The sequence below is a fragment of the Chelonia mydas genome, chromosome 10 (genome assembly GCF_015237465.2).
Source record: "Chelonia mydas isolate rCheMyd1 chromosome 10, rCheMyd1.pri.v2, whole genome shotgun sequence".
Taxonomy (NCBI): Eukaryota; Metazoa; Chordata; order Testudines; family Cheloniidae; genus Chelonia; species Chelonia mydas.
The window spans coordinates 57526469-57550278 of NC_051250.2; the positions used below are offsets into that span (position 1 = coordinate 57526469).

Consider the following 23810-nt stretch of genomic DNA (forward strand, 5'->3'; position numbering starts at 1 on the left):
TTATCAAGTGTGTAATACTTACATAGGTAAGAACCACTTTGCAAACAGGACTCTGATTAAAAATCATTATTAAAAATAATAAAAGCGACCACCAATCTTTGGTCCCATATGACCAGAGGTAATCTTGTAGCAGCATAAGATGATATACTAAGACAATACATTTTATGTAGCGTAGTGTTACTCCATCACTTCTTTCCTATCCCTTCCAATATTATAACTTATTTTCTAGTCTAGGTAATACTTTGTTCTTGGTAGTGTCTGTGCTGCAGTTTAACCCAGGGCTCTCTACTAGGGCTTGATTTTTTTCAGCCCTTGACCTCCACTTCTGTGCATGCAAACCTGCACGTCAATATTGCAGATACAAACACCTACAAGCACAGCTGGTTGAAAAATGGAAAAACAATTTCACAAAAATAAATCAAAATGCATTTGTTTCATAGGCTTTGGAATGGGATAATTTCTTTTAAAAAATTTTGTGTTTATTTTTAACTCTGATTTTCAAAATTTGTTGTCCCTTTTCTCCTCCTTGCCTGTCTTTCAGTGATTCCAGTAAACTGAATAGTGTCAGGGTTCCCCCCCCTGATTTTTTTCTACTCTAAATTTTCAAAACTACTTCAGCTTTAGAAACGTTAGAGGTGGCAGACTTACAGCATTTCATTTTTCCTTTTGCCACTTCTTAATGTTTGGAAAGTTGGGGAGATTTTGAAAAAAATTAGAGTGGAAAGAGGAAACATTTTCAAAACTCCCCCTCCCCCCAACCATTAATTCTGAGATTTCAGAAAACAAATACAAATGGCCTTTTTACAAGCTGAATGAAAATAACAATTTTGGTTTGTTCTGAAGTTTCCTGTTGAAAATCCAAAGTCACTGAAATACTTTTCCCCTCAATTTTATTTTTATGCAAACCCATTTATTTTTTTAGCTGAAAAACTTCAACCAGCGTGCTCTTTAAACAGACTTACAGATGGACACAAATTTTGGAATTTTTAGTAGATGTTTGCACCTGCAAATGTTAACAAGTTTATATGTGCACTATTTTAAAGGTGGGCGCATGCATGCGAATATTGGCTAGAGGCCCAGATATAAATCTACTCAAAGAGAGAGATGCTAGTCACCAGAACAAATCTTAAGTAAAAGAGCTTCGTGTTTAGGTACTACATGGTTGCTGAGTAGATGGAACTCTCTCCTAACCTGGAGGAAGGGTACAGAGAACCTTGGCAATTTGGCCATTGCCACTACCACACCCCACTGGACCCTAGTTTTCCCCTGTATCCCTAGGTGGAGTTACAGACTAGGTTGAAAGACCCAGAAGCCACACTCTTGCCACTTAGCTGCCTCACAACTCACTCTCTCCATCCCTCTGTAGAGTGCTTGCCACTGCAGTACTTAAAAGTCATTTTGTAGGGCCTCTCTGTTTTAGGTCCTGTGGGCAGGGGCAACACAGCATTTCTGCTGAATTTTTGGCCTTCTACTACCATGCCGTAGGCACAGGACTTAACCCTTAGAGAAATTTGAGGTGTTGATAAATGAGTAAATTGTTATGGTCAAGTCCCTCTTGACATGAGACACTCCAATAATCTATTTCATAACAAGCACTTCCTTTCCTTTAAAGATTTTATTAAGGTTCCCAGTAGGACAATAAGGGCCAGTCAGCCTAACTACAAGCTCTCTGGAATGGCTCAAGAGTATTCCCCTTGAGAGTATTACCATTTAAGTTCATTTTATTGAATTTTGGCTCCTGCCCCACCAATTCCATTATCTGACAGCCAACATGGTAATGGAAGATCCCTATTTTCCCCAGCATATTAAGATGACTCATTTTCGGTTAGTCAAAAATCCTTCAAAAACGGTGGTGCTTTTCCATTAGGCAACTTTTTTGCTGGAGCTTTTAAATGATAATGAACATAACCAATAGTACAGCATAGGATGTGAGGTGGTTAAAATGAATTAGTATTAAAAATCTAGCTTGCTTGGGATAGTCATATGAGATACACAGTCCTTGTCATGCTACTCCCTGGAGGCAGTATTCATACAGGATTGCAGCAGCAGAAAGTAAAAGTCTCCTACAAACAATATAATTAAGAACGCTAGAGACCTGATAAATAGATATATACATAGTTCTCCTGCTCAGGTCCCCTTATCACTACAGTTGAGTTAACCACAATCTTTTGATAGTGCGGTATGCAGGAACTTTTTTCCCAAATACAAATAACTTTTACTTTTTTACTTCTTAAAGTTAAAGGACCTGATTCTGATTTGATTCATAAGACTATAAATGTGGAGTAACTCAGTGAATCCTTTGGTATAAACAAGAATCTGAATCTGTCCCCAAAACTTTGTACAATGAGTTTGCTGGTCTCTGTTTAGTAGGCATACATTCAAATCACAAAAACCTACCACCACTGTCCGCACTCATTGGCAGCCTGATTAGCAGTCTAAGCAGAGAGGTCAAGGATTGAATGAGCTGCGTGGACCATCTTCTTTGTCCCAGCCCTTTCGGTCAGAGTTGTGGCACGCTGGGACACTGTGGAGAAAATCATTATTTATTTGTATCACAGAAGTGCCTTGGGGCCTTAATAGGGTCCAGAGAGCTATTGTGCTAGGCACTGTACAATCGTAGAACAAAAAAATGGTCCTTATCTCTCAGAGTTTACAATCTAATTTCATCCTCCTGCTCTGTGGAGAGAGGACTTTACTGTCCAGAACTAAGCTCTGGCACCTTTCACATGTATTAAATTCATAACATTTAGAAAGGACAATGTTAGCCTTTATACCTAAATTGCTGCTGCCTACTTGAGCTGCCCTCTGTTGGAGAATGAACAAGCAGCAGGGATCAATAAATAATTTGCTTGTAAATTAAAATGTTAACAAGCAGTTGCCACTTGAAAATGTACAAATTAAGATGTCAAAATAGGCAAAAAGTTTAGTAAAAAAAAATATGGACATGGCCTTTGTATTTCAAGGTGAAGAACTGTGCTGAATAGTTTGAAAAATAAATCTGACCTTGCCATATTCTGCACATTTACAAAGCACATTTCCTACTCAGAATTAAAATATTGTATTTCTGTAGCATTTAGTCACCTATTTCTGACTGCAAGAAATAATATAACAAGTTATGGTGAGGAACAGCAACATGCCTTACAAGTTAAATTTAAAAATAATAATAATAAGAGCTTTGTAAGAACATCCTGGGGACAGCATGGGATTGATAATAATTTACCAATGTAATCGGTCATATAATTGTTTGAAAAAATTCCACGGAGTCTCACATTACTAAAGAAAGCCAGATGCCTTGAAGCACTGCTGCCTTTCCCCAAGCTTTGCCAGTGAAATGTTTGTCAGAGTCCTTAGCAACTTTTATTCACCTTTCCTAGGAGTGTTAAACCAAACCCACACTCAGCAGAGGAATCATGTGACTGGGGTATCTGCTCACAGTCATTTCCTGCTGTTTCCCTGCTGCAGTGGAGATTGTTATATTTGCTGTAAAGAGAGTGAAATGACATCTATCAAGGTTCTTATAAGGCCCCCATTACTGTAGTACTTGAGCACCTCACAATCTTTACAGGTTTCAGAGGAGCAGCCGTGTGAGTCTGCATCCGCAAAAAGAAAAGGAGTACCTGTGGCACCTTAGAGACTAACAAATTTATTTGAGCATAAGCTTTCGTGAGCTACAGCTCACTGGCATGCATCCGATGAAGTGAGCTGTAGCTCACTTCACTTATGCTCAAATAAATTTGTTAGTCTCTAAGGTGCCACAAGTACTCCTTTTCTTTTCACAATCTTTAATGTATTTACCCTCACCACACCGCTGTCAGGGTTAGAAATACTGTCATCTAGATGAGGAACAGACACTTGCTCTGGGTCACACAATTAATCCATGACAGAGCACAGAATTGAATCCCAGTCTCCCAAGTCCCTGGCTTGCATTCAAACCACTGGACTATCCTTTCAGACGTCTGTCCTAAAGACTCAAGGTCCAATCCAGTTGTCATTACGGCAAAATATTCCCTATGAGACAAATGAATTTACTGAAACTGATGTGAGTTTTGCTTGCAGAAAGATTGCAGGATCAGACCCTCAGGGGTACTGCTAACTACTAAAATGCTGCAGTTCTCTGGAAGCTGCAGTACATAATGTATTGCTCTCCCAGCAGTCAGATGCCAGATGCATGAAAAGAGGGCAGTGGCAGTGCAGTCTAAAGTTAGCCACCAACACTTGGAAGTGAAAAGGTCCAAGGGAAAACCATGCACATTTCATGACTAAGTAACAGAAATAAATACCATATGGAACAAATTGTTAAAAACAGGAATGTAGAAAATAAAGAAGAGTTGGCTAAATGAACACACCTGAGACCTGCAAAATAGCTGGAGGAGAAATTATATTAGTGTCTTCATAAAAACAAAAGCTTAGCATGATTGTACAGATGGTACGTGTGTTTGTGTTAGTGATCATTCATTGGACATTTTTAAACATCGCTCTCTAAGCCACAGTAACATTTTAAAAATTATGAAATGGGCTTAGTCACTTCTAACACTTCACTTCTAAGTAAGTGTTTTATGTATGGTAATGGGATAAAGTTTCTAAAGCTGGGAAGATTTTTTGTTTTGTTTTTGTTCTTTTAATTCAGTGTTACTCTAAAAAGTGACTGAAAAATGGCATCTTGGGGTTCTGTGTTTAGCTCTCTCTAATGTGCATGTCAAATCACCTCAGACTACAGGCAAAAGGGTGTTTTTTCTAACTGACAATATCACAGGCTGGGATCTGAAAGTCAGCCTGGGTTCTTAGTGGCTCATGCATCATACCCATAAATAAAAATTCTTCAATCAGAACTTAGTTAACAAACTAATAAATTTTTCCAAATTAAGGTTGATTTTGTGTAAATAGAATACCCAGCCCCCTCAGATTTTGCATGTTCTAAACTTCAAATTAAATTTTCATAAATCCTATTCCTAATACACCACAAATCATAACATTTGGGCCTCTTGAAAAAGCACTGGTCTCACCTGTGTACCAAAAGCTCATGATTCTGTTGGGACTCATCCAGATTCCTTGAAGCTGTAATCTCTATCATGTCAGGCTCCTGTATGTAACACATCTAATAAACAAAAAGGCAAAGGAATGTGGTTGCTAGAGAAGTTGTTGGAAGCCCAGTTGATTAACTTGCTGAGATTTAGCTTGAAAATCACTTTTTTTTTTTTTTTTTTGGCTTCATGAAATGAAAAGGTTGCTAATGGGAGCATGTGCTCAAGGGAATAGGAAGACCAGTGGCACACAGTCAAGACAGGAGCTGCTGAGAGACAGAAGAAATCTTGCTGAGAGAGACAGAAGGGCCTGCTGCCGGTTGTGCTGTAAAACAGATAAAAGACTTGGAACAAGAAAAGGGTACAAATACTCTTGCTGGCAGGGTAAATATTTTAGGTGGAGTTTTTCTTTCTTCCTTCTGTCTTTGTTTGAAAGCTGTTCTGTTCAACCGCAAAAGTTTCTCAGATTTCAAAGAACCCATTGTGATGTGAGGCAGAGATCCTAAAACCCCAGCTGCTGGTTCTACAGCTTGATTATTTTGTACCTTTTTGTTGTGGAGTAGATTGGAATGTGTGTGGTTTGCATTTTACATTTATTTAGCCACCGTGTTTTTACTGATTCAGATGCCTTTGAGGTGCATGCAGTGTTTGGTTTGATCGCTTTACAACAATGTACATGGCCTGTGACTTTGGATTGTCTACTATTAAAAACTACTACTTCATGTACAGCCAGTAGTTGTTAGGAATATGTGCCTCTAAGCTGAGGTTTGTGCAGCACCTCTCTCTCTCTCCAAGACTTCATGGAGCAGCTTGTGTGCTTACTCCATCCAGTTTGTTGTAATTAGGTCGTGGGACTGGGCAGCAGTCACACTCCGAGGACTTCCTTTCCTTGTGATTATTTTGATATCCAAGGGGAAAGTAATTATTTTCCTTATTCTCCTGATGGTTCCCCTTCCATGCCACCCTCTCCAAAAAACCACATGTGCCTGATTTTGCTCCCTTCTGTGCAGGGAGGTTAACACCAGGACCATGAACATTAGATGCAGACAGGGATCTCAGAGAGACAAGGTGGATGAGGTAATATCTTTTATTGGAGCAATGTCTATTGGTGGAAGGTACAAGTTTTCAAGCTACATAGAGCTCTTCTTCAGGTCTGTGGGACTGACATGGCTACAACAACACTGCAAACATATGGGGATTTAGACATTTAAGGTGAAATCCTCACCTCCTTGAAGCCAATGTGAAAGCTTCCGCTGACATCAGTGAGGTGAGGATTTCATCCTTTGGTGGCAGGAGGCATATGTTAAACAAGTTCCCTGCAATGCTTAGTCAGCACTAACCCATATTTTGACCACTTTTTTGACACCAACCTCCAGGATGGTGTCACCTGTGGTGTATGCGTGATAGGGAGGCAATGATGTTATGATTTTGTTTTCTCTGTCATGCAAATTAAATGTCTGGGATCTCTCTGCCAGTTGTCGGGTATTGGAGTGGGGTTTGTAATGCTGCAGTTAATTCAAGATGGTTGTCATTGTGTACGTTCGCTCTCTCTGCCCCTCCCTTCACCCCTATGAAGACGTTAAATTCATTCTTTCTTAGGTGTTTTTCCTTACTCTGAAGTAAGTCATCCAGTTTGAAAATGCAAGTTTTTGCTTGAGTATTGGAAAATATAATATCCACCAATCCTAGGCCTTGGGAGAGTTTTATCACTGAGTATAATTTGCAATTTTACCCCATTCAAGAAAACATCAGATAAAACAAATAGCTATTTAAGTTAGCAATATTTTGCTGCCAAACTTAGGCATCTGTGGCTGCATGTTAGTTATTTGAGGTTAGTTACATCTATTGAATTCTGGTCAAGTTTGTTCCTGATCTCTGTATTCAAGTGTAGTGTTCTTGAGTTTCAATGTGGTGCAAGCTCTGATACTTTCTCATTGACAATCCTGTTGACATGACTGCAAAGTTGAAATGACTGGAGTACAGACTACTTTTTGAGGATGCTGAAAGTATTCCTCATGTATTACATTATTATTAAGTGCTGTTAGTGAGCACATTAAAATATGCAACATCATTCACACAAGACTCAAAAGCTCAACTTTTAATAAGTTATATTTCTTTGTATTGACTAGTGATGTATCAAAACAGGTGCCTGAATTAGAAAGTACTTATTTCGGAAAGGTTTGAATTCACCTCTGATACCAGATTTTAGTTTCATGAGTCAAACATGATGCTCGTGGTGGAGAAAGGAAGAATGGCCGTGACTAAGTGTTGTGACAACATACCTCTTTTGTCATGTCAGTGTCCAGCGTTTCTCCCTCTGGTGTTGGGGGGAGGAGTCTGGGGTAAATCAGCCCCACTGCAGAGGTTTAATACTTCAATATTGATAGGATAGGCCTTGGGGTTTTCACCCGGGGGCATCTTTAAACAAACAAACAAAAATACATTTCCTAACTCGCACTGGAAATCTGCCTCCTCTTATGCAGTTGCCAGCAACCTTCTCTAACCCACTCTGGGCCTAGCTACACTGGGAATCAAGATCCCCTCCTCAAACAGAAATAAACACAAGATTTCCCCTTATAGGGAAAAACTGCTTTTTTCCTAGGAGAAGCCTTTCCCCCTCGCTGTACACAACCCTTCTGCAGCTGGCTTCTCCACCCTCCTCCCTCACAAGAAGAGGTTTTTAAAGATCTCAGGCTGCCCTTAATTAGATTCAGGTGCCCATAATTAATCTGAGGTAACCTCTAAGTTCATAGGAATAGTTAAAGCCCTTTTTCTAAGGGCTTGTCTACACTTGAAATGCTACAGTGGCACAGCTGCTGTTCTTCAGTGTAGACCAGTGGTTCTCAGACTGTGGGTCGGGACCTCAAAGTGGGTCATGACCGCATTTTAATGGGATCACCAGGGCTGGCATTAGACTTGCTGGGGCCCGGGGCCCAAGCCCTACCGCCCGGGGCTGAAGCCAACGTCTGAGGGCTCCAGCCCTGGGCGTTGGGGCTCAGGTTACAGGCCTCCCCCACACCTGGGACGGAAGCCCTTCGGCTTTGGCTTCAGCCCCCCTACCCGGGGCAGTGGGACTTGGGCAGGCTAAGGCTTCAATCCCCGCTCCTGGGGTCATGTAGTAATTTTTATTATCAGAAGGGGGTCGCCGTGCAATGAAGTTTGAGAACCCCTGGTGTAAACACTACCTATGCTGAGGGAGGGGTTCACCTGTCAGTGTAGGTAATCCACCTCCCTAAGAGGTGGAAGCTAAGTCACTGGAAGAATTCTTCCATTGATCTAGCACTGTCTACATTGGGACTTAAGATGGTTTAACTATACTGCTCAGGATTTTTCACAACCCTGACCAACGTAATTAAATCAACCTAATTTTCTAGGGTAGACTTGGCCTGAGACTGATATACCTGCCCTTACCCACCCTTCCAGTACTGTCAGGTCACAGTTGCTTTTCACACTATCTATTTATGCCACGTTCCACAGACAATGTTATTTTCCTGAAGTGAGCAAACATTTATTATGTCTGCTTGTGGCTGGCCTTCATGTTTTGGTTTGTTTTGCCAACATTTGTGGATTTTCTGTTCAGCAGATTTTCTTATTGCTTCTATAATATTTGACAGAGATTCCTGAAATTCAAATTGCTTGCAAGCTCCCTAATTCTTGCTGACATCATGCCTAAAATGCGGATCATCATCTTAGCATCTACTTGCTTTTTTACAGCCCCTTTTTTCACTTCTGATAGGTTTAGGATATGATGCTGTGGGACACTTGTCCCTGTAATATAAAACATAGGTTGAGAAGAAGCTGCTCAGAACTTTCCATACTTTTTTTTCCTTATTTTTAATGATTAGATCTATGACTTTGTAGTTGTACAACTTTTATGTTTCCTACCTGTCTAGATAGAGCCTCATACTGTCCCCATCAAGATCGTATCTGAGCATCATGGTCTCCATTCTCAATCCTGGGCTCATGTCCTTTAGGGATGAGATTGTGCCATTAGGCACAGCCTGGAACATGCACCACCATCCCAGGAATACACCTAGGAGGCACTGTGTCTCAGAGACATCCCTTTGAGGCAGCGTTCTTTACGTACTTTCCCTTGCTTTGGTGTGGGGTTAAGTAATTTTGCTGTCGGTCTAACTTACAACATCCTCTGCTCTAGCTCATCTATGCTGGCTGATGCACTGTAGTGGCAGAGCAAAGATTCCAGCCACTCCTTAGTCCTCCCCACACACTTCCTCACCCCTGAAACAGATGGGCGGAGAAGAGTGCTTGCACAGCACTTCCTGATCCAAGGGATGGATATCCTGTGCCAAGAAAGGATTCACAGGTTCTTATCCCCCGTATGCACCCTGCCAGGGGTGTAGCCGAAGTCATAGTCTAAATCTAAAGCTGAAGTCTCTAGAAAATTGGGAGGGAAGCCTACCAGCACAGAAATCAGACCTCTTCTCCTTTCATTATAATGGGAAATTAAATTTCCCTTGAATCAATGGAAACATGCAGTTTTGTATTTTTATTGTGGGAAGGGGTAAAGGATCTTATTATTCTGTCTCTCACCTCACCCCACCCCAGATACAGCTGTATGCTTTCCAGCAAACAGCAGAGAACACTTCATATTTATGATGCTCACCAGCAGGCCATCCATATCACTCCATTTATAGTTATAAAGGCCTTTAGGGGAGCTGTTGTGTAAGGTGACGTGTGCGCTGATTGGCTGACACTGTAGGTTTGCATTGCCAGTTTTTACACTGTCCACAATCATTCTTGTTACATAGGAGTGAAGATGTGGGCCTTGAAATGTGGTGTAAAACAGGGGGAAGGCTATATATTTGTAATTACATAGTGTTTTGCTTTCATGATATTGCATTTTAGGTAGAGTGTAAACACTTGAGGGAAAATATGGTTAAATTTGCAAATACCGTTTTACTGTAATACCATTTTCCAACACTCCTTCCATAACAATAGGAGCCATCCTATTGCTGCTGTTCAGTAAACAATCTGTTTTTTCCTAATTGATATTTATCTTTGTTTTTATCTGACTTATGGCTGTTTCTTTCTACTGCTAAAGAGAATCCCTGCTTTGCTATCTATTATTAATGTCTTTGAAGCATTGCATTAAAGATAAGGAATAGATTTTATGTTGTACTATAGTCCTAGAATGAAAAACCAATATGGACAAAAAGAAATAATGGGTCTCATTCTCCTCTGATTTACTTCACAGTAAATCCAGAGTATAACAGAGACCAGAATTTGTCTTCGTGTGTGTACCTAAATATGCATGCCATTGCAGTCCAAGGTTTCGTAGTAGAATTTGTAATTGTTCTAAACATCGAAGTGAAAAGATGCTACCTAGAAATGTTCCAAATCACAATAGGTGTCTGGAGATGGTGGTGAATTATTGTACAAAAGATCTCCAAATGTAGCTCTCTTCTTGCATTATTTGCACACGGTACCTTTACTTTTAATGTAATTTTAAGAACAGTAAAATGCAGCTAAAAGGCATTTCTAATTCTTTAAAGCATACGAAAGAATGTTACTTGGTTATGGTGTCCTGTGTATTAGCCTGCTATTAACCTTTTCATAACTAGGTCTTCTATCCTGTGCAACACACTACCTGTCATAAATATAAAGGGAAGGGTAAACACCTTTAAATCACCCCTGGCCAGAGGAAAAACTTTTTCAACTGTAAAGGGTTAAGAAGCTAAGATAACCTCGCTGGCACCTGACCAAAATGACCAATGAGGAGACAAGATACTTTCAAAGCTGGGGGGGGGACAAAGGGTTCTCTCTGTCTGTGTGATGCTTTTGCCGGGACCAGAGCAGGAATGCAGGTCAGAACTCCTGTAAAGAGTTAGTAAGCAATCTAGTTAGATATGCGTTAGATTCTGTTTTGTTTAAATGGCTGATAAAATAAGCTGTGCTGAATGGAAGGGATATTCCTGTTTTTGTGTCTTTTTGTAACTTAAGGTTTTGCCTAGAGAGATTCTCTATGTTTTGAATCTGATTACCCTGTAAGGTATTTACCATCCTGATTTTACAGAGGGGATTCTTTTTCTTTTTCTTTAATTAAAATTCTCTTTTTAAGAACCTGATTCCTTTTTCATTGTTCTTAAGATCCAAGGGTTTCACCTATGCAAATTAGTGAGGATTTTTATCAAGCCTTCCCCAGGAAAGGGGGTGTAGTGCTTGGGGGGGGATATTTTGGGGGGGGGAGACGTTTCCAAGTGGGCACTTCCCCTGTTCTTTGTGTAACACTTTGGTGGTGGCAGCGTTTAACCTAAGCTGGTAAGAATAAGCTTGGGGGTCTTTCATGCAGGTCCCCACATCTCTACCCTAGAGTTCAGAGTGGGGAAGGAACCTTCACACTACCTACAAATACAGCATCCTGTATCAGTCCTAAAAAAAATTGGCCTGGGATTTGCAGGACAAATTGACTCCTAATTGGGCTCTAGATCTAACCCATCCAAAGAACTTATCCTACAAACTAGAAGGCACCCTGCTTCCAAAAGAAAAGTACTCATGACTAAGCACGCTTCTTACCAGATTCTGAGACCTAGACATTAATTTCTGACTTTAGTAAATACTAATGAATATAGGATGCTATCTTCAGAAGCACTCAGCTTTGGCGTAACTCTGTTCCCAGTAAAGTCAGTGGGAGGTTTACAATTGATTTCAGCAGGAGCAGAGGTAGGGTGGTCAGCGGTAGTACTTTTGAAAATTCCACGCTACACTTACCTCTGGAGCGATCGATCCAGCGGGGGTCTAGTGAAGACGCGATAAATCGACTGCCGAGCGCTTTCCCGTCGACTCCGGTACTCCATTGGAGCGAGAAGTGTAGGCGGAGTCGATGTGGGAGTGTCAGCTGTTGACCTACCGCAGTGAAGACACCGCAGTAAGTAGCTCTAAGTATGTCAACTTCAGCTATGCTATTTTCGTAGCTGATGTTGTGTAACTTAGACCGACTTAGCTATCCCCCACCCCCGACAGTGTAGACCAGGCAGGAGCTACAGAAACAAAAAGGAAATGGATCAGTCTGCATCTGTTGCCTTCACTGAGTGAAATGCAAAAGCACAACAGCATAAACTGCAGTGTTGCCAGCTCTTGATTTTTATCACAAGTCTCATGATGATTGATTGTTTTTTTAATTAAAGCCCTGGTTCCTGGAGTCAAATGATGACATGAGAATCTCTGATTTCATTAAAACAAACCAGCAAAAATTTCTAGCCCTCATTATTATGAAGCAAAGATTGAAAATGTGACCCCCTAAAGGAACAAAATCCAGAAGGCAAATAAAAAGAAACCCACCTTTATTATTTTTAAATCTCATGATTTTTAAACCAATCTCATCACTGGTTGGGGTTTGACTTTATGATTTTTGAATGCTTGGGGTTGGAAATATGGGAGACAGTGAAAAGTAAATCTGATTTGTACTCCATTTGGGAGGATGTTAATTACATACAGAAGAATAAGTTTTGACTGTTTTTTTTTTCCTGATAACATCCCTTTAAGGAAGAAAAAGGGGAGGAATGAGGGAAAAACCCACACAAGTATAGTGTGCACAGCTTCCTCTTTCACACCTATATAGGTTTCTTTAGGGTTCCATTTACACGTGCAGAGCACATACCAGTGGCTTAAAATCATTACCTACTATTCATTCTTGGCTGACCAACGAACAGATGCTGTACACCTTAGGCTGACTAGAAAAGCAGAGGCAGTAACAGTAGTAGTGCCATACAAAGAAATAATTTTAACAAGATGCAGGTAAAAAAAAAAAATCAAAAATACTGTTATGCCCAGAAGATGTTTTTTTCCTAACTATTCTTTTGTTACAGTTTAGCAACGGATTAAAAGGTAGAACTTTTTTTAAAACTACAGAGCCAGTAATGCTATGCAATAACAATTGTACAGAGCAGACAGAGAAGTAGCTGTTACTGGATCTTAGTCAGTTTACTTGTATTTTCCAGTGCAAGGTTGTTTGGTGGGAGGAAAAAATTCAAGCAACTGCCAAAAAACAAGCATGTGAGGTAAAACTTGTAGTTGCTCTCATGAGAACATTCTCAGATTCAAAAGTAGATGAAAAAAAATGCTGAATATAAATCTCTGGAGAGCCATTGCACTATATAGAGAAAGAGCAGAGAAAATAGAGATGGCTAAGGAAAGAGAGCAGAACAAACACTACCAAAAAGACCATAAGCTGTAGGGAGGTAATACCCTGCTGGATGGATGAAGAATGAAATATCAGTTACAACTCTGAATCTCCTTGCTTGTGCTGATTTCTGTGACAAAGTGAAGAACCTCACTTAACCATTGTTTTGTTGGGTTATTTCCTTTGGTTATTGTAATCTGTACATCAAATTTTGTTATGTAAATTTAAATTAAAGAGTAAAATGCATCCCCGGTATAAATCTGTTAACCTCAATGGAGCTCCCCTGTGGTTACGTTGGCCTGGGAGGTTTTAAAGCACGGTAGGCCAAAATCTGACTATCTGTGCATGGCTTAAAATTGATTGCTGGAATGAGACTCATGTAGACAAAATTATTCCACCCTATTCTGGCTTCAGTTCAGACCTGTGGGAAAGCTACTTCAAGAGTTTTTCCCCAAGCAGAACTGCAGAGGGGGAACAGGCTGAGATCTAGGGGCTTGGTCCACTTTGGCTGTGCATGGATGCCCCCTGACCCCACAATGGCCATTATTCATGCCCCAGCATTCCTGTGCTCCTGGCACTGCTTCTGACCCAAGTAATTTGCCTCAGAGTCTGTGTTCTGGGAATTTGGTTAGTTAATGTGTTCTTGCAACACCAGCCTATAAAACACTGAATGTCATGATTAGTGGCTATTTATTTCTTAGTATTTTCTTCAGTGCCAAAGGGGAGGATTTTGATATAAATAAAAATTGGTATTAGAATGTACTCATTATGGTTTGGATTATAACTCAATTGCAGTATAATCCAAATTTTTGAATCAAAACTACTTGAAAGTGCAGTTTCAGCTACATTAAGAGCCTGTTCGTACAAATACTGGCCACACTGCTTATTACTGTGAGTGGTGCCATTGACTTCTGAACAATAACAACAGTAAGCATTTGACCCCAGGGTGTTTGCAAGAGCAGACTCTAAATTAGTAAAGTGATTAATTAGCTTTAAGACACTATTTAAATTGTCCAAAAGATAACCTGAACATCAAATAATGCTCCCGAAGTGATTTTTCTCCAGGAGCTGATATTTCAGATCCAAATAAGTACACTGAGACCTGCTCAATGTCAACTCAGTGACTGGAAAGTCTCTCTTAATGGAAAAGCTTTTCTTCGTACCTGACCATCTTATATTAACTCAGGCAATGGGCACATTTGCACTATCAACTGATAATAGACAACTTCATGATTTATGTAAACTAAAAATCCTTTTGTTCTGCACAAACTGAACTTCATGAATTGAGGCCTGTAGCATGAGTTGGAGTTCAATTTTTCAGCTGTGTTATGGAGATGCTGATTATGACTCCATTGTTAAGGTGGAGCTGAGTTTTGCACTCAAAGCAGGGATTCGGTCTCTTTGTTTGGCGTGAAGAGTACAACATATGCTCTCAAAAACTATAGCGCTTACTTTCTGGGTGAAATCCTGGCCCCACTGAAGTCAAAGAGAGCTGTCATTTGTACAGAGGGAATCTTCTGAAAATGTAGAAATAAGCTCATTAATTAGTTTGAGTTAAAATTAATTTAAAAAATGGGTCCCTGTGTAGAATTGATAACTTAATGATAGCAGGTTTTTGAGCCAAATTGGTGAGATTTGTGTTGCTTCTAGTCATTTTTTTTAACCATGATAACTTTAAACAATGATTTAATATTTGTGAATGACCTAGAGAGGAGGTGCACCGTTGATTTCTCTTGTAGCAATCTGGGCACCATGCAGAAACTGCAGAAGAGGAGCTTTGTGTACCACAGCTAATACACAGACACATGCTATAGGTGTAGACCAGTTGTTCTATATCCTGTGCAAAATGTCCCACTCACATTCCTGACCCATGCTTCCGCACTTTGTACCATGGTGCATAAAAGGAAACAACAGCGTGTGGTATGGGGGGCATGCTAACTGGCTGTGGCCTTCTTGTGGAAAATCCTGGAACAACAAACTTTAGCCTGCTGCAAACATTCCGGGCAAAATGTATTACTCCCGTTCAGTTGCATAACACATGCATATCTTTATCTTCTGTACAGATGCTTCCAGTAAGGCACTGACTTCAGTGGGAGTTAAGGGCACTCAGCAACTTGCAGGATCACACCCTATGTGATTTTGGACAAGCTACTTTAACCTCTCAGTGTCTTGGAGTGTTCTGTAATTTAACAGACTGAGGATTGTAGAGCAGATGTTCGGAGGAAGGGTGTTACTGATTTGTACTATAAGTGCAAGTTATTCTTAGAGTTCATAAATTTCATTTTCTGACAGCCTTGTATTTTACTGTATGATGTCACAAGCTGTAACAGCACAATATATCAATATACAAGGCAGAGGAGGAAGCTGCCACAGCTGTAAACCCTGCATATAGCTCTGTACAGTGAGCAATCACATGTGTGTCATACACTTGCTTTTCCTGTATTCTTCTCTTCTCCAAAAGACATGGACCAGCTATGTCTGTCCTCCCATTTTGTTATGATGACTCTCCAAAAAGTGGTGTGATATGACACAAGCAGATGGATCTAACAGAATATATGTTTTTGAATACAGTAGTCCAAAGCAAACTAGTTAGAGGCAGATACAACCTTTTTCACTGTGCTTCTATGGTGACTTGGCAAGGTGAGTGTTTATGGTTGTGTATATTTTCTTAAAATGTTCATTGAAAATGGAGTTATGCTGGTTGGAAAACCATTCCCAGGAAATAGTTCTCAGTAGTTCACAGTCAAGCTGGAAGGGGCATGTTGAGTGGGGTCCAGCAGGGATCAATTATGGGTCTGGTTCTGTTCAATATCTTCATTAATGGTTTAGATAGTGGTATATAGAGTACACTTATAAAGTTTGTGGATGATACCAAGCTGGGAGGGGTTGCAAGTGCTTTGGAGGATAGGATTAAAATTCAAAATGATCTAGACAAACTGGAGAAATGGTCTGAAGTAAACAGGATGAAATTCAATAAGTACAAATGCAAAGTACTCCACTTAGGAAGGAACAATCAGTTGCACACAGACAAAATGGGAAATGACTGCCTAGGAAGAGTACTGCGGAAAGGGACCTGGGGGGTCATAGTGGATCACAAACTAAATAGTCAACAGTGTAATATAGTTGCCAAAAAAAAAAAAAGCAGCAAACATCATTCTGGGCTGTATTAGCAGGAGTGTTGTAAGCAAGACACAAGAAATAATTCTTCTGCTCTACTTCGCACTGATTAGGCCTCAATTAAACTCCCTGAAAAAGCACAAGATCAAATCCGCACAGATACACCCCTGGAACCCCGACCTGGGATATTCTATCTACTACCCAAGATCCATAAACCTGGAAATCCTGGGCGCCCCATCATCTCAGGCATTGGCACCCTGACAGCAGGATTGTCTGGCTATGTAGACTCCCTCCTCAGGCCCTACGCTACCAGCACTCCCAGCTACCTTCGAGGCACCACTGACTTCCTGAGGAAACTACAATCCATCGGTGATCTTCCTGAGAACACCATCCTGGCCACTATGGATGTAGAAGCCCTCTACACCAACATTCCACACAAAGATGGACTACAAGCTGTCAAGAACACTATCCCTGATAATGTCACGGCTCACCTGGTGGCTGAACTTTGTGACTTTGTCCTCACCCATAACTATTTTACATTTGGGGACAATGTATACCTTCAAATCAGCGGCACTGCTATGGGTACCCGCAGGGCCCCACAGTATGCCAACATTTTTATGGCTGACTTAGAACAACGCTTCCTCAGCTCTCGTCCCCTAAAGCCCCTACTCTACTTGCGCTATATTGATGACATCGTCATCATCTGGACCCATGGAAAAGAAGCCCTTGAGGAATTCCACCATGATTTCAACAATTTCCATCCCACCATCAACCTCAGCCTGGTCCAGTCCACACAAGAGATCTACTTCCTGGACACTACAGTGCTAATAAACGATGGTCACATAAACACCCCCCTATACCGGAAACCTACTGACCACTATTCCGACCTACATGCCTCCAGCTTTCACCCTGACCACACCACACGATCCATTGTCTACAGCCAAGCTCTGCGATACAACCGCATTTGCTCCAACCCCTCAGACAGAGACAAACACCTACAAGATCTCTATCAAGCATTCTTACAACTACAATACCCACCTGCGGAAGTGAAGAAACAGATTGATAGAGCTAGAAGAGTTCCCAGAAGTCACCTACTACAGGACAGGCCTAACAAAGAAAATAACAGAACACCACTAGCCGTCACCTTCAGCCCCCAACTAAAACCCCTGCAACGCATTATTAAGGATCTACAACCTATCCTGAAGGATGACCCAACACAACCTCACAAATCTTGGGAGACAGGCCAGTCCTTGCCTACAGACAGCCCCCCAACCTGAAGCAAATACTCACCAGCAACCACATACCACACAACAGAACCACTAACCCAGGAACCTATCCTTGCAACAAAGCCCGTTGCCAACTGTGCCCACATATCTATTCAGGGGACACCATCAAAGGGCCTAATAACATCAGCGACACTATCAGAGGCTCGTTCACCTGCACATCCACCAATGTGATATATGCCATCATGTGCCAGCAATGCCCCTCTGCCATGTACATTGGTCAAACTGGACAGTCTCTACGTAAAAGAATAAATGGACACAAATCAGATGTCAAGAATTATAACATTCATAAACCAGTCGGAGAACACTTCAATCTCTCTGGTCACGCGATTACAGACATGAAAGTTGCGATATTACGAAAAAAAACCTTCAAAACCAGACTCCAGCGAGAGACTGTTGAATTGGAATTCATTTGCAAATTGGATACAATTAACTTAGGCTTGAATAGAGCGTGGGAGTGGCTAAGTCATTATGCAAGGTAACCTATTTCCCCTTGTTTTTTCCTACCCCCCCCCCCCCCCCGACGTTCTTGTTAAACCCTGGATTTGTGCTGGAAATGGCCCACCTTGATTATCATACACATTGTAAGGAGAGTGATCACTTTAGATAAGCTATTACCAACAGGAGAGTGGATTTGTGTGTGTGTGGGGGGAAAACCTGGATTTGTGCTGGAAATGGCCCAACTTGATTATCATACACATTGTAAGGAGAGTGATCACTTTAGATAAGCTATTACCAGCAGGAGAGTGGGGTGGGGGAAGAGAAAACCTTTTGTAGTGGTAAACACCCATTTTTTCATGCTTTGTGTGTATAAAAAGATCTTCTATACTTTCCACAGTATGCATCCGATGAAGTGAGCTGTAGCTCACGAAAGTTTATGCTCAAATAAATTGGTTAGTCTCTAAGGTGCCACAAGTACTCCTTTTCTTTTTGCGAATACAGACTAACACGGCTGTTACTCTGAAACCTGAAATTGGAGTATGGTATCCAGTTCTGGGTACCACATTTCAGGAAAGATGTGGACAAATTTTAAAGTCCTGAGAAGATCAACAAAAATGATTAAAGGTCTTGAAAACATGACCTATGGGGAAAGATTGAAAAAACTGGGTTTGTTTAGTCTGGAAAAGAGAAGACTGAGGGGGGACATAACAGTTTTCAAGTACTTAAAAGCTTTTTACAAGGAGGAGGGAGATAACCTCTGAGGATAGGACAAGAAGCAATGAGCTTAAATTGCAGCAAGGGTGGTTTAGGTTGGACATTAGGAAAAACTTCCTGACTGTCAGGGTGGTTAAGCACTGGAATAAATTGCCCAGGGAGGTTGTGGAATCTCCATCATTCGAGATTTTTAAGAGCAGGTTAGACAAACACCTGTCAGGGATGGTCTAGGTAATACTTAGTCCTGCCTTGAGTGCAGGGGACTGGACTAAATGAGCTCTTGAGGTCCCTTCCAGTCCTATGATTCTATGCAGCTCCTCAGATAAATGGTATCATCAATGTCCAGTCAACAATGCAAATTCAAATAAAGCTTTTGTCTGACCAGATGATTTTCTACCTTTTTGCTGCCATGTGCTGGGCCTCTGAATTTTTACTGGCATATTATGTCAAGGAGGGGGAGTAACAGACCTGCCCTCTGGAAATTGGGAGAAGGCTTCTGACCACGTTATTTTCAAAACCACCTCTGTTTGTCATTTGTTGGAGTGGCTGGCCATAAAAAGAGTTCTGCACTCCCCAGTGTAGATACTTTGGAGAAAATGTTGTGGATTTAGAGGATGAATTGACGTTAAATAGGGAACAATAATACCCTAAAATGAGTGAATAGAGCTGATAACAGAGTTTTGAAACATGGCTTTTGAACATGAAGTCTCTTTATTCACAATCACCACCAACAGCCATATAAAATTAGAGATTGCATTGAGCTAATTTGACACATTCAATTTACATTGATAAAACAGGAAACTGGATTTTCAAAGTGAGGACTTGATAATGATACTAACTAGCATAAGCTAAATAGTGTGGAAGTTGAATACATCTAACCATCTTCATTCGAGAGAGAGAGCCCACTGTCTGGATTTGAACTCAGTCTGGATCTCAGAGCTCAGTGCAGTTTGAAACTGGGGTCTGGCTTTGGATCTATTTTTAATTTTAATGACTGTTTTTGTGAGATGACTTGAAGCTAGCAAAACAAAAAATTGCTCCCTCTTAGAGGATGAAATTCATCCTGTACAGAGTGCCCACACGAGGCCTCTTAAGAACGTAAGTAGTGCATAGGACTTTTCTGCATTGCGTAAGCGTTGTGCTGCTGGCCCTCTGCGCAAGGATGAAATTCCCCCAGAGAACACAGCAGGAGACATTTGGATGAATAATCTAGTTTAGGTTTTAAATAGATTCCATTAAGATTAATCAATTGGTTTGAAAACCTACTTGGAGCATTATGGCTATGAAGAAGCTGAGCAAAAGTATCAATATTGTCTTTTTGGACTAGAGCTCAAGACAGAGATTTCTCACCTTTTGTCAACATGTTATCTTTTCTCAGTCCTCACCACTTGCATATCCTTTCACAGCTGTCCAGTTAATACCCAGATACAAAATTAGGTACAAACCACTTCAATTAACTTTCGGGCAATTCTGATATTTTTCCTAACGCATAATCTTTTCAGCACATGCCTTTTTTAAATAAATGGCTGTAATGAGTGAAATCGTTTCTTTACATGATAATGCAGCACTGGACCACTTAACTGTCTCTGTGCAGGCAGTTTTGTGACACAGTGCCTCATCCATTAATGGTTAATTAGATCACTTGACTTATGGATTGTATGGATTGAATTAGCAGGTCAGTGTATCATCCCATTACAATTTCATCGAGGAGAAAACTTGACCTGAAAACCACAGAAAAAAAAGACAGCAATTTTTTTCCCTGAAGCAAGTAAGTAATTTAAGTCCCAGATTTTGAAATAATCTGCTTCAGGGGAAGAAATTCTTTTTGGACTTTGCTTTCTGTGCAGGTCACATGTAACTTATGAAGTGTGTACTTTAATTGAGGCACAGTTTTTGCAGAATGGCCTATACAGTCATTCTGCTTTAAATCCGAACAGGGTGCTGATCGCAAATTCTTTCTTCTTTCTCCATATTGGTAAGTTCATATTTCTCATATATATCCGTGTCTTCTTCCAGCTGTGTATCTGAATGGTGAATTTCAATAAAAATAATATAGGTAACGGCTCCAATTACTCCTCCCATCATAGGTGCAACCGTAGGAACCCACCACCAGTTATTTCCAGCCCTGTAAGAAAGAAAAACAGAATTATGATTCACTCTGTTGCTAATATTGTATCTATTGTTTGGCAGCTGAGTTATAAACACTGTATGGTGGTATTGACTTTACTGCAATATTTTGTATAGCTAGAATGCCTATCACAGTGAGGTTTTTGTATCATATCTTGTGGTAAATGTTTACTTTGACCTAATGTTTCTGTAGATTGGTGACAACCATTATCTTCCTGCGCACACTCTGGTTGAAATATACTAACAACCGCCTGGGCCATAGGTCGATTACTGTATATGTTCTTTAGAAAATAAGGCTTCCTAACTACCAGACCCTTAGCAAATGGGGAATTTGGGAAAGCTGAAATTTGTTGGCTTGTAGTGAAATTAAATGACATACATTTTGTGCACTACATTGTCAGATGATGAACACACATTAATGGGCAGCTGGAAACATCAAGTGTGATGATTGCACAGGTATGTCTCAATTTTTCTGCTTACATGAGGAATGGTTTGCAGGATCAGGCCCTATATTCACATAGTATACAATGTTTTGCTTGAGAAGTGTAGTATGTTATGGGTGTCTTGAATAGTATAGTTTAACATACTAAAGTGTAAAGTATATTATGCTTGACTAGAGTGGTCAAGATTCAAGTTTCATAAGGAAGTTTATTATCTCTGTTTTAAGGTGTGAGGTTTTCTTTCAGTAATAGTTAAAAACGACGCTGGCCTAAAACTGAGCCGTCTTATAATTGCAGTACCCTGATGGAAACCCTTGTAGAATCTAAGGGTGAAATTTTGGTTCCATTAAAGTCAATGGAAATTTTGCCATTGATTTCAATGGGGCTGGGTCTATGGGTAATACAGGTAGCTACTATACGTGTGTATCCTAGACATATTCACTTAACAGCAGCAGTTCATTCTGAGCACTGGTCCCAGAGCTCCGATGATATACTCTCTGTGCTGGTATAATGAGCTGTTTTGGCTCAATAACATGATATATCAATTGAAGATGTGATTCTCAAGGAGAAAAGAGTCACTTACATTTAATGCATACTGGAAATGAAGAGGGAACGTATTTTCCCCAAATACAAAAAGATAAATTAATTTGAGAAAGGATTTTATTGGAAGACGATTCTAGGAGATTACTACAAACAATGGCAAATCTAATTTTAAATTTTAATTATATATTTAAATTATAATTTTAAAATTATATAAATAATTGCTCAGTGCATGACAGCATAATTTTATGTGGAAGTGAATTTATGTTTAGCCACAGTACAAGTACAGTGGTATTTGTTGCAGTCTTCATAATGTCCATTTCATGAAATTATTCTTCCTTTACTCAGTCTTTATGCCATAGTCTGGAGTTTCTCCTTTGGAGTTGTTAAGATCTTGCTAGAAGGTACAAAATAGTCCTTGACATTGTCCCACTGAGTTTTGGCTCCATTCATTGCTCAGACGTGAATGGCCGTCTGGGCTCTGGATTGCTGTGACAAGGTGTACTCAATAGTCTTTGTGTCGTTGATCTACACATGCAAAACTCCAACTGCGTCTTGCATGTGTGTGCATGTCCCTGTTCCAAACAAAGCCAGTGAAGATGAGACCCTGGTGCTCTCTATTTTATCTTCTCTACATTATGGCCCTTACTTGCACTGGACAACTGAAGTTCTGGCATTTTCCCTCCTGCTAGGCGGGTGCAAGAGCAGCTGCCCTGGAGCTGATGCCAAAACTAAACTGAGATCAGGACATGCTTGAGTTGTGAGTTGCCATTACCTTCTGTCCTTCTCCACTGAAGCAGAGACAAGTACTCTGTGACATCCCTTAGCTCCATTGATGCACATTTAGTTCTCCTATTGCCCAGCATACAGCTGTGCTGCCAGGTCAGAAGGAAATCATCCAATTATGTCTTTGTGATGATAAAGGATTTTCTCTACCACTACTACTAAAGGGATACATTCTGCCCACTTTATTCATGCAACTGAAGACTAAGGGAGCTTGCAGGTAGTTACCTCTGCGGCAGTTCAGGGCAAAAGAGTACACAGTGGATGCAGAGCTGACAAAGCTGATGCCTATGCTTTCTTTTCTGCAGCCTCTGGCTCAGGGAGCATGGTATAGGTGAGGAGTAGGAGTGGCTGAAATACACTGCACTCTGGTCATCCCCAGCTGGTTCATGGTCCTTTGGGGAGCTGTAATTAGCTCAGTAATAGCTCCACACTATGCTACACCCAAAACTGGGCAAAGCAGAAAATCTGCCGGAAGCGGAGGCCAGTACATCCCTTGGCCCGTGCCGCTTCCAACAGCTCCCATTGGCCTGGAGCAATGAACCGCGGCCACTAGGAGCTGCGATCTGCTGAACCTGCAGACGCGGCAGGTAAACAAACCGGCTCGGCAAGCCGGGGCTTTCCCTGCACAAGCGTCGGAACAAGTTTGGGAACCACTGCCTTATGTAGTTCCTCTAGACTTCTCCAGAACAGAAACTGGTTTTAGTTAATGCTGTTTGGTAATTGCATCATTCAAACCAGACATGTCAGCAGAGATGTGTGTAGGCGGTAGATATCTGAGTGCTACCTATAACCTTTAAATAGGAGAAGTTGATAGATGATAAATCCCTAAAGCTTCACTATGGAAATATTAGGACTGATCTCTTGCAGCTAGCCACCAGAGGGCACTATTACTACACAATATAACTAAAAAAAACCAACCCAACACAAAGGAATTCTGACCTGAAGAGGGCTCTGGGTGGCTTGAAAGCTTGTCTCTCTCTCCAACAGAAGTTGATCCAATAAAAGACATTGCCTCACCCACCTTGTCTCTCTAAAGGAATTCAGAGGCAGTTTCAGGGGAGTCTAAATACACTGCAGATGTAATATTGAAAGGAACAGTACTGGCTGCACAGCTCATACAGAACTTTCAGTCTGCTAGTCAGTGAAATGCTAATATCTCTAAAGGAAACACTGCGTGCTTACCTAGCCTTTCGGAATCATC

General features: G+C 40.8%; 1 protein-coding gene across 2 annotated transcripts in view; it reads right to left on the bottom strand.

Annotated features, from left to right (window-relative positions):
* Nucleotides 1-19412: 19412 nt before the first annotated feature.
* The window catches only part of AQP9 (aquaporin 9), a 35779-nt gene continuing 31381 nt past the window's right edge, over nucleotides 19413-23810 (bottom strand). For both annotated transcript variants that reach the window (XM_007056385.4, XM_043524432.1), the window contains exon 6: nucleotides 19413-20841. In XM_007056385.4, the coding sequence (XP_007056447.1) occupies nucleotides 20640-20841 (202 nt within the window). In that variant the 3' untranslated portion in view covers nucleotides 19413-20639. The remainder of the gene's footprint in view (nucleotides 20842-23810) is intronic.